The sequence below is a fragment of the Rhinolophus hipposideros genome (genome assembly GCF_964194185.1).
Source record: "Rhinolophus hipposideros genome assembly, chromosome: 9".
NCBI classification, from domain to species: domain Eukaryota; kingdom Metazoa; phylum Chordata; class Mammalia; order Chiroptera; family Rhinolophidae; genus Rhinolophus; species Rhinolophus hipposideros.
Genome location: NC_138055.1, coordinates 427,437 through 437,820, shown reverse-complemented (window position 1 = coordinate 437,820; position 10,384 = coordinate 427,437). Strand labels below are relative to the sequence as shown.

At 64.0% G+C, this 10,384-nt stretch overlaps 1 protein-coding gene across 7 annotated transcripts; it reads right to left on the bottom strand.

The window, feature by feature from the left end:
- Nucleotides 1–386: 386 nt before the first annotated feature.
- On the bottom strand, nucleotides 387–9,808 carry MAPK12 (mitogen-activated protein kinase 12). Of its 7 annotated transcripts, none has more exons than XM_081058602.1 (13): nucleotides 9,400–9,808; nucleotides 8,581–8,679; nucleotides 8,350–8,479; nucleotides 5,779–5,837; nucleotides 4,897–5,008; nucleotides 4,781–4,810; nucleotides 4,491–4,538; nucleotides 3,844–3,958; nucleotides 3,536–3,607; nucleotides 3,340–3,419; nucleotides 3,184–3,262; nucleotides 2,944–3,117; nucleotides 393–945 (listed from the first exon to the last, which is right to left on the bottom strand). In XM_081058602.1, exons 3-13 carry the CDS (start codon nucleotides 8,362–8,364, stop codon nucleotides 866–868), a joined length of 864 nt encoding a protein of 287 aa, XP_080914728.1. In that variant the 5' UTR covers nucleotides 8,365–8,479; nucleotides 8,581–8,679; nucleotides 9,400–9,808; the 3' UTR covers nucleotides 393–865. The 7 variants fall into 7 exon arrangements, with proteins under 7 accessions (XP_080914731.1, XP_080914732.1, XP_080914728.1 ...); XM_081058603.1 differs by lacking the exon at nucleotides 9,400–9,808 and adding an exon at nucleotides 9,056–9,223; XM_081058604.1 differs by lacking the exon at nucleotides 9,400–9,808 and adding an exon at nucleotides 8,881–8,910.
- Nucleotides 9,809–10,384: the final 576 nt, after the last annotated feature.

Sequence of the window (10,384 nt, the reverse complement as noted above, 5' to 3'; positions counted from 1 at the left end):
CTTTCCGCTGTGCCACCGGCGCCCGCCGCGGCCTGAGGTGCCTGGACGCTGCAGCGGTGGCCCGTCCTCCCTAGGCATCCGGTCTTGAGGGTGCAGGGAACTCAGACAGCTGGGACTGAGCCCCGGGTTGGACCTTAACGCCCGCCCCCAGCAGGCCCTGCCCCGAAGTCTGGCTCCAGAGTCCAAGCCATTAGAGAGAGGAAGGTCACCCCACAAGGAGGGCGGGGCAAGCCCTAAGGTGGGGGCCCCAGAACCGGGAGGGAGAGTATGCCCCAGCCCAGGGGCTCAGGAGGGGCCGAGCTTCTAGGCCGGCCTCCCTCCTCCAGGTGAGGCTGCAGCTCACAGGCCTAAAGGCGGGATCCAGCCCAGGAACCAGGAAGCGCAGCCAGAGGGGAAGCTCTACGAAGGGTTTATTTCCTCCCAGCCACATGGGCAATTTTCATTCCCGGCTGTGGGCGCCAGTGGAGTCCACACCAGTGCTCTCCAGGAGAGATGTCCCCGAGTCGGCGCCCTGCGCCCTCCCTGTCCTTCCTCTCCGCCACATGAGCTGGCCGCAGCCTGGTCCAGAGCAGGCAGGGCCAGAAGCCAGGCCTTGATCCCGAGCCCCACCCACCCTAAGACCTGAGGCTTCTCAGGGGCTCAGAGACCAGCCCAGGTCAGGTGGGTGTCCTGTCCAGAAAGTCCAAATTCTCCTACAAGGTTAGGCTGACGTGGGGGCCTGAGGGCAGGGGCACAGGTTTGTAGGGGGTGGGGGGCCCATGCAATGAGGAGTCTCCTGGGAAGCGAACCCCAGCCAAGGTCACAGTGGTGTCAGGATCTCCCTTTCAGGCCGAGTCCCCTCCACTCCCTCAGGACCCAGGGGTCTTCACAGGGCCGTCTCCTTGGAGGCCCTGGCGCCCAGCTGCCGGGGAGGCTTGAAGCTGAGCACCTCTTTATACGTGACACCTGGAGTGGGGTGAGACAGAGTCACGGGAGAAGGGGCCGGTCACCCGTCAGAATCAGTTCCCAGTGTGCACCACTGCGGACCCCAGTGACCGGGAACAATTGCTGGGCCGTCCTCTGGTGGTCGCCCCAACCAGCAATGAGTCCTGTGTAAGTCCACTCAGGGAGGGAGGGGTGAGGAGAATTCCCAGGCCCAGAACACAGGCTGACAGCCACTGACTTAGGGGCCACCCCACCCCCAAAGTATCAGGTCAGAGGTCATTGCTGGGGCGTAGGCGTCAGGTGGGCTCCTTCTGTCCCATCATGCGACTTCGTCCCAGGCCACAGCCACTCTCAGCCCACCCGAGTCAGTCCACAGGGACTGTCCACCCTGATAAGGCTCCTGGAGCCCAAAAGCACTGCCCCTGAAGTGTCGGGCAGGCCTCAGCCTCACAGCCTGCTCTAGTGAACAGCGGACGTCCTAGGACTGTAATCCAACGTGCTCACATGCAGTCTCACCAGGATACACCCCAGCCTCTGGATCCAGGATATCCAGACTTAGCCGAGAGGAATTCCCACCAATTTCTGCGGTACCCACCTTCCTCACCCAGTGGTCATGCTCCCTGAACTGCCTGAAGGGAGCCACCCAGAGGCGGGGTGGGGGTGGGGGTTGGGTTGGGGGGCTGCTCTCTTCCCCTCTGAGTAGCCTGCAAATGGACAGGTTGGCTCAGCCTATCCCAGCCTTTGGGGTAGTGGGTAGTGGGGTGCCTGTTTGGGGGACACCAGCACTCCACAAGTCCGGTTCAGGAAACACTGTGCCTCGAGCAGGTGGTCTGTGTGGTTTGCCCCGCCCCGTGGGGTGCCTCCTAGGCTGTTCCTCTAACCCTCAGGCAGGGGCCGGGCCACACAGGGAAGGTCTCTGTGAGGACACTGCGGTAAAGCTGGCCTTTCCCAGGGAACGAGGTGATGAGAGTTTGCATCCTGACAGGCTCAGCCGCGAACAGGCCAGCAAAAGCTCTCAAAATGGTTTGCGTGGGAGGGACCACAGAGAGGATCCTGTGGCCTGTGGTTTTCAGGTTATCTTTTTTTAGCAACAGAAAACTTTCATCAAACCAAACTTAGAAGCACAAAAGACGGCACAGATAGGGACGGAGCCCCTGGTGGAGGCCCCAGAAACCCAGGGGCCCTAAGGAACATGGTTTGGGAACCACCGCCTGTCCAGCCCCGCTCTACCCCATGTGTAGGATCAAGGCCCTGGATCTGCGGCAGGACGGGGCCTAGGACCCAGCAGTGCTAACTGCTGCCCGCAGGCATCGCTACATCTTCAGGAAGGTCCTGCAGCCATGGAAACACACAAAGCCCTCCTGGCCTGCCATTCTGGAGTGGACATGGATAAGGCCAGTTCCAGTATGGAGCAGCAGAGCCAAGCAGAGGGAAACCTGGAGACCAGGCAGGCTTCCCTGAACCCAGCTTGAGGCTGACCAGATGTTGGTGAGCCCTCAGACGTGAGGGTGGTGCCCTTGGTATAAAGGGAGTGGGCAGTGCAAAGCCTTGAGGAGCAGAGCAGTTATAGGGAGTGTGAACGCTCAGGGGTGCTGTAGGGGCCAGGCCAGGCGTGGTCAGGAGGAGGAGGTGCTGTGAGCGGGCAGGACGTGAGTGGTGTGCAGCTGTCCAGGTGGGAGGGGTAACGAAAGGGGCACGGGGAGGCAAGGATGAGTTCAAGAGGAGTGAGCAGAGGCCTGGGGACAAGTGGGTGTGGAGGGGCTCCGGGATAGCCAGATCTCTGCCTCCCCATGGTTTCCAGAACGCATCTTGTGTGCCTGCGTGTGTGTGTGTGCCAAGCCCCTGCCGGAATGCCTTTCCTTTCATCCTTTAGCTCCAGCCAGAGGGCACCTTAGCCAGGAAGCCCCGCTGCCCTCTGACCTCCTGCTGTGTCCCTCACCTGGCGGACCCAGGACTCTGAGCCCAGGCCACAGGGGTTACAGGGTCCAGCCACAGGCCCTGCCCAAGCCCCCCACTCACGCTTCCACTCCTCCAGCGTACGGTCCACATCCTCACAGGACTCGTCGTACTTGTGGGCCTTGGGCTCATCCTCTGTGTCCTGCAGTGACTCGAAGTAGGGGTGTGTCAGTGCCTCGGCTGCTGTCACCCGCTGGTCTGCATCCAGCACCAGCATTTTCTCCAGGAGGTTCACAGCTAGGGGGAGGGCAGGTCAGGCTGAGCCAAGGAGAGGGCCCCACGCTCCCCCAAGGCCGGCCTTACCCAGAGGGCTCGCGTTGGTCAGGATGGAGGCAAAATCCTTCTTCTCCAATTCGGGCAGGCCCTTCATGTAGTTCTTCGCCTGTGTGAGAAGTAAGGGTAAAGGGCCGGCGCCAGGCAGGGCCCAGCCCCGCCAGCCCCTGCCCAGCTCCGACTGACATCGGCACTCTGCAGCCTCTGCACAAACTCATCAGGAGGCGTCCCTGTCACCTTCAAGATCTCCTTCAGCTGGTCCAGGTCTCCGCTGAGCTCAGGAGCACAGCATGGGCCAGAGAACAGGGCTCACCCAGCAGCCCCGTCCGGACAGTGCGCCCAGCCCCACCCCAGCCCGCCTGACCCCACAGGTGCAGGATACGGTCATTGCCCTTGAACAGCGTCTTCCCTGTGATCATCTCGGCCATGATGCAGCCCGCCGACCAGATGTCCACTGAGACACAAGCCCTCGAATCAGGGCTCTGTGGGCCGTGGGGGGGTGACTCCCAGGGGGAGGGGGGCCATGGACACAAGGGTCATCGAGCCTGCCACACCCTCACCTGGCTCCACCCCACCTCAGCAGCCTCCCGAGAAGCACCACCATGGGCTTCCCATAAGGAAACAGGAAGGGGCGTGTCCAGCGTGGGTCCAGGCGGGCCCAGGTGGAGACCCGACTGGGCAGTCTCTCACCTGTCTGTGTGTAGTGCATCCAATTCAAGATGACCTCAGGAGCCCGGTACCACCGGGTCATCACATATCCAGTCATCTCGCTGTCTGCCTGCCGGGCCAGGCCAAAGTCCAGGATCTGAAGCCAGAATGAGGAAGGTGGGGCAAAGGTGCCCCCGGGGAGTGGGTGGACCAGCCTGTGGTCCAGCAGACCCCAAGGGAACTGGGCACCCTGGGGCCCCTGCCAACCCCACAGGGCCTGAGGTCACAGCCACGGACCTGCAAGCCTCCCCATGGCCAGCGCACCTAGCCCAACAGGACCTGCCTCCGCCCACCAGCAGGGCAGACATCCCCGTGGGCTCCTGTGCCTGTCCTCCACTTCCTGCTGGCCTCCACCTTTGAGAAGGCCTTTTCGGCCCTGCCCTGGCTCAGGCATGAGGGACTGGGGGACGCCTCCCACCCCTCACCTCAAGGAGGGATGGGAGTGAGTATGCCCAAGGCCACCCCAGTCAAGCGCCTCCCCAGGGTGCCTGTGGCCATCAGCTGCTTGGCCACGCCTAGATGGCTGATCCTTCTGCCCGGGGCCTGGGCCAGCCCTCCACCAGGTCTGAGGACCGAGGCAGCAGCAGGCAGGTGGGGAGGGAGCCCCCAGCCCCGCCACCTACACACACCTTCAGCTCACAGTCCTCGTTCACAGCCAGGTTGCCAGGCTTTAGGTCCTGGGGGCAAAGGAAAGCTAGCTGTGTGGCCCCACCAGCAGGGGGCAAGGACAGGAGCCCAGGCAGCGGGGAGCAGCAGTCCCTGCAGCCTCCAGGAAGGGTGGAGGTGCCTGGGCCCCCAGGGCTGTGCGCAGATCCCACTGGACCCCATGGTGCCCGCTACCGGCGGGAAGCAGAAGCTCCTGGAAGCGGGGGTCCTGAACCATCCACACAGCTGTGGAGGCCCCACCACCGGGACTCACCCTATGGATGATGCCAGCAGCATGGATGTACTGTAGGGACACAGAAGGTCAGCAGTGTCAGCTCGCCTGGCCCTCAGCTGTCCCGCCCTTCCTGCCACCCCCCTGCACGGCCTCACCTTCAGCCCCTTCAGCATCTGGTAGACGAGGAACTGGATTCGGTCCTCACTCAGCTTCTCGTGCTTCATGAGCTTGCCCAGGTCGGTGCCCATGAAAGGCATGACCAGGTAGCTGTGGGAGCGGGCGGGCGGGGTGCCGTGGGGCCAGGCTCCGACCCCGAAGGCCCTCAGTGCCCACCTCCCAGTGCCTCACCAGGTCCATCCACCTCCAACCACCCACACCGCGGCTCCCCGGGCTGGGGACACCTAGGCTGAGGCTGGGGAGGGTGTGAGAGAAAGGAGGGATGTGCCTGCGGGCAGGCATGGGACAGCAGGACATTTGGGTGTGAGGGGCAGGCTGGGTAGGTGGAGGGAGAGAAACATTTAGCACGGCCTGGACACTGTCTGGGTCCTTGGCCTCTGCAAGGTCAGGCAGTGAGGAGCCGGTCCTCCCAGCCCCTCCCAGGCCAGGCCCCTGGGTCTTGGCCAACAACAGTGTGAGTCCAGGGTGGCCACCCAGCAGTCACAGGACAGGAACCCTGCCACCCTCCCCTGCCTGCCAGCAAAGGTCAGCAGCTCCAGTTACAGCCACACACGGTGCCGGGGTCCCAGAGCCCGGGACCTGCCAGCTAACAAATGCTCAAGTCCAAGCCTCCAGCATAGGAGAGGGCCTGGTGCCAGGCATGACGGGAGGAGCAGGCCCAAGTTCCACCTGGCTGTGCCAGTGCCGCGGGTCCCAGGGGCACATGGCAAGGGGCTGGACTGTGGTGTGGGGAGCAGGTGGGCGGTATGCACCCCGATCCTCATCCAGGCTGTATGGAGGGGCCCTGAGCAGGCCTCAAGACCCACCCAGAACCCCCCATGCCCTGCACCCTGCCCGGCCAGCCCCAGGCTAGTACTCACAAGTCTGTGAAATCATCCAGGGTCTCATCGGGAGTGAACACGTCCAGCAGCCCGATCACCTGGGGAGGAGGCCAAGCTCAGGTGGGATGGGGGCTCCGCAGGGCGCGTGGGGGCTTGGGCACAGCCCTGAGTCTGGCACAGTGCTCTGGGCAGAAAAGCCCCCTGCAGCTGTCCCATCGCTCCCCACTGTGCGCAGGGCCTGGCTCTACCTACTGGCAGCACTGACGTGACCCTGGCACACCTGCCAGGCTATTTTGGGATGGTGACAGCCGGGATCCTCGGGGGAGGGGCAGCCCCCTAGTCTGGGTCAGCTCCCAGCCGTCCAAGGAGCTCCAGTTCCTTGGCCCTACCTCCCCTTCTTTCTGTCCCCATTGAAGACCTAGGACCAGGATGGGGACAGCTTCCCAGGGGACAGTGAACATCCGGCAGGTACTTCCCAGGGCTGTGCCTCTGCTGGAGAGGCCCAGGCAGGCAGCACTATGACCAAACTAACAGTCAGACCTGGTCCTGCAGATCCCTGGTCAGGACTGAGGGACAGCAGACAGGTAATGTGACAACTGGAGCCCAGGGCTCAGGGTGACAGGGGGTCCAAAGACCCAGTGAGGCCTGCATATCTGAGTAGCCGAAGGAGCAGCCCGGTGAGCCATGGGTGGCAGGGACACCTGGCAGAGGCCATGTGAATGGTGGCGGAGGCAGGATGAAGAACACTTGGAGCATCTGAGAAACATGGTGAGGAAGGCCAGGTGGCCAAGGGCCAGGCCAGGGAGTCACCACGCAGAGATCAGAGGGAGCCTACGCAAGCCCTCACATGCCAGGTGAAGGTTTGGGTTTGGTCCTACAGCCGCCAACAAAGGGTTTAAACAGGCATTATGTTGAATGTGGAGACAGACTGGAGTGAGGCGAGAGTGGACATGAGGTGAAGGGACAGCTAGATGACCACCAGGGCCAGAGCCATGGGCAAGCGAGGAGGAGGGAGCAGAGCAGGACATCCAGAGAGGTGAGGCCTGGGACACTGGGAGAGTGTCTGAGCAAGAAGAGGACAGAGAACAGAGTCCCTGAGATTAAGGGGCCATCAGGTTAATGGAGACTTCTGTGCCTCTGAGGTAGGGATGGCAGCCAGAGTGGGGGGGAGGGGCAGGAGCGGGACATGTAAGTCCCCACCACCGCCGCAGTCAGCCTCTCAGAGCCTCAGTGTCCTCCAAGAAAAATGGGCTCATGATAGGCAGCGCCTCCCAGCTCGTGTGCAGGGTGCTCAGGACGTGGCAATGCCCAGCTTAGGCAGGTCAGGAGCTCCACGGGGATTGTAAGACCCTTGGCACAAGGGGGGGGCCCCAGCACAGATGACTGAACACAAAGCCCAGAGCCCTTGGGACGGGCAGGATGGGTGGTGGGAGTGTGTGTGCGGGGGGGCAAGGGGGAAAGCCAAATGAAGCCTGGTAGAGGAGTCTGCCTTCAGGGGTCAAGGCACAGGCGTGACCAGGATGTAATAAAGCCCAGGCTGCGCTGGTGTCCACCACGAGTGGATGTCACCTGGGAAGAGCCAAGGATGGAGATGGGAAGCCCGGGAGAATGAAGGACCTACCCAAGGGGCTAAGAGGGTAGGCATCAGCCAGAAACCCAGGGGACAAGTTTCCTGGGGACTCCTCCTCCCGAGGGGAGGCTGTGGGCTCCAATGACCCAGGAGGGGCCAGACCATATGTCAGGAGCATGATTAGCCAGGGCCTGGGTGCCCAGACCACAAGCCCTCAGACGGCGCAGACTGGGCATGAGGCACGAGTGGCTTGGGGGGGGGGGAAGGGCAGAGTTCTCAGCCCCTGGGGGAAGCAAAGAGAAATCCCATGGCAGAGGAAGGCTCTTAGCAGCCAGCAATGGCACCAGAGAAGCCTGTGGCAGCCATGTGTGGTGTCCCATGGACAGGTCTGGAAGCATGGGGGTGGGGGACTTTCCCAGGTGGGGCCCAGGTCCACCCCTCCACACTGCCCACAAATCCCAGCCAGAGCTGTGAAGGAAGCATCTGTGTGCTGGCCACTGGCCCAGTGTCCTCCACCACCGGAGACCCCAAGGCTGTGAAGTGACAGAGCCAGGATGCTGACTCCAATTCCATGCGTAGCTCTGCATTCCCAGGGACCCCAGGTCCTGGGGCTGCTGCTCAGGAGATGGACTGGAGCACAGCGAGTTCAGGAGAGCATCTGGGTGAGGCTGGGGGGTGTCCCTTCCAGGAAAATAGATCCACAGAATTTGGGGGTGAGACCTGGACAATGGCCTCAGCCTGGACAAGCGTCCGTCCCCTCACCAGGGCCTGGGCTGCGCGACCCCAGGAAGAAGCAGAGGCACCTTCCCAGAGACTGGCCTGGGATGAGAGGACTAGACCCTAGGGGAGTCTCGCTCTGGGAAACAGGTGGGCTCTGCCCTCACCACCTGCAGCCCCCACCCTTCTCCAGGGGCTGCTCTGACCCCCACCTACGCCGCACCACACAGGGGGTCCGGTTAGGTGGGACCTGGAGTTTGGGGGCGGGAAGACGAGCAGAGGCGATGGACGGGTGTCCAGAGCGGAGGCCCAGCGCGACTCACGTTCTCGTGGCGCATGTGCTTGAGGAGACGCAGCTCCCGATAGGCGCGCTTGGCGAACAGCTCGGATTGGAAGGGCCGGTACAGCTTCTTGATGGCCACTTTGGCGCCTGTGCGGCTGTCCACGGCCGAGCTGCGGGACGCACGGCTTAGCGGGAGGGCCGCGCCAACCCGCCCGGACACCCGCCAACTGGCCGGCCACCCGGCCGGCCACCCCGCCCGGCTTGCGCTCACCAGACGGCGCCGTAGGCGCCGGAGCCCACGGGCTGCAGGTCCTGGTACACCACGCGCACCTCCCAGGTGGTCTTGGTCACCTCCTGGCGGTAAAAGCCCCTGCGGGCGGGCGGCGGAGAGCTCATGGCCAGACCGGGCGCCGGCCCCGCCGCTGACCCCTCGGGCGCCGCGCGCGAGCACCGGGCCCGGGATCGGCGGACTCCCTGGGCGAGCGCCCGGGGCCACCGCGCGTTTACTCCGCTCCGGGTTCTTTCCTCCGGTTCGCGCGAGCCGCCGACCCCGGCCCGACCCCAGCCTTGCCTGGGTAGCGCCCGGTTCCTCCCCTGCCCGCGGACCAACCGGCCCCAGGGCCGCGCGCACGTGATACCCCCGCCCGCCCTCCAGCCTCTCCGGAAACCCGAGGCGGCGGCCGAAGGAAGGCGGGGGGGGGGGGGGGGGGCCGGGGGGGGCAGTGCCGCCCGCAGCTCAGCCCAACCTGGGACCCGACGCGGCGTCTGGGACCCGCCGCCTCCTCACTCGGGCTGAACGCCCCCGCCCGCGCGTGCGGTGTCTTCGCGGGGGCCCCGGTCTCACTGGCCGTGTCCCCAGAGCGCTGAGCCCACAGGACTTCTGACCCCAGCCAGGTCACTGCCCACGCCCCACCCGACCACCCCCTTAGCTGAGCGCTGTGTTCCCAAGTCCAGTCCCCACCCCAGAGGCCGCCTTCCCTGCGCTGACCCGCCCACCCCCCAGTGTGTGCGCCCCCCCCCAAGGTGGGTAGTTGGTTCTGCCTCCCGCGCTTAAGCAGCATCCCCAACACCCTGCCCAGTGATCACTGACCCCAGGCCTCCAAACCCGGAAGCTGGAGCGTGTGGACCTGCGCACAGCCAGGGAGTGCTCTTTGCTTCTCCTCCTTTGGCAGGTGGGAGCCTGCTCCAAGCACTTCCAAGTTCCTCGCCTGCTCCCCACACACACAGCTTACTGCCCTGTTTGTCCTTCAGAGCCCTGCTCCAGCCTCTGCACTCGCTGGGGAAGGTGTGCCTGACCCCAGGGGTGAAGCAGGGCCCTACCCCGGCTCTCAGCGCCTCGCTACTCCTCCGTGGGGCACCATCCTTTCAGGAGCCAGGACACTTCCCCATCCTGGACCAGCCGCTTTTGAAGGATAGAGCCCCCAGCCCCTTTCCACATCCTCTCCCAGCCCAGTGACCCAGGTCTGACACGGAGCGGCATTACAGGACCCCAGGGCCCCTGCCCCGCCCTCTGTGCCCAGCCAGCCACCATGAATCAGCAGCTCAAGCCCGGCCAGCCAGCCAGCTTTACACCTGGGCTGCCGGCTGGCTGGTGATTCTGAGCACTCAGGAGCTGGAGACTAGCCAGTGGGGACAGCCTGGGATTACTGGAGCCACAACCAACTGTACCCCATGCCCTCATGTCCTGGGCTGCCTGTGGCATTCCACCTGCCTCGGCCAGGAAGCTCCCAGCTGGCCCCCTTACTCTCTGCTGCGGCCCAGCAGGTTCCCATTCAGACCAGACCCCCAGGTGGGGCATCTCAGCCCTGCTGCCATCCCCCACCCCCCACACACAAGACTTGGCCCAGCTTGGTCTCCAGGTTCCCCAAGATCTGAAGCCCAGTGGCCACTCTGACCAGGCCCCTAGAGGTCCAACTCCCAGATGGTTTCCACCCCTAAAGCCTAGGGTAAGGACACAGAATGTCCCTGTCGTGGAGACACCCTGCCTGACGCCCATTGGGGCCCAGGCCCTCCCCCACCTGAGCTGCAGTGAGCAGTAGAGGCTAGTAGCTCAGTGTGCGTCTGGAAAGCTAAAA

What these genes read in the sequence shown, in the direction of transcription:
- MAPK12 (XM_081058600.1), bottom strand. Translation starts at nt 8,705, where the DNA reads ATGAGCTCTCCGCCGCCCGCCCGCAGGGGCTTTTACCGCCAGGAGGTG. An exon ending in CTGCTGGCATCATCCATAGG is followed by an intron (nt 4,539 to 4,780) that starts GTGAGTCCCGGT and finishes CTTTGCCCCCAG; the next exon opens with GACCTAAAGCCTGGCAACCT. An exon ending in GATGCACTACACACAGACAG is followed by an intron (nt 3,608 to 3,843) that starts GTGAGAGACTGC and finishes CTTGTGTCTCAG; the next exon opens with TGGACATCTGGTCGGCGGGC.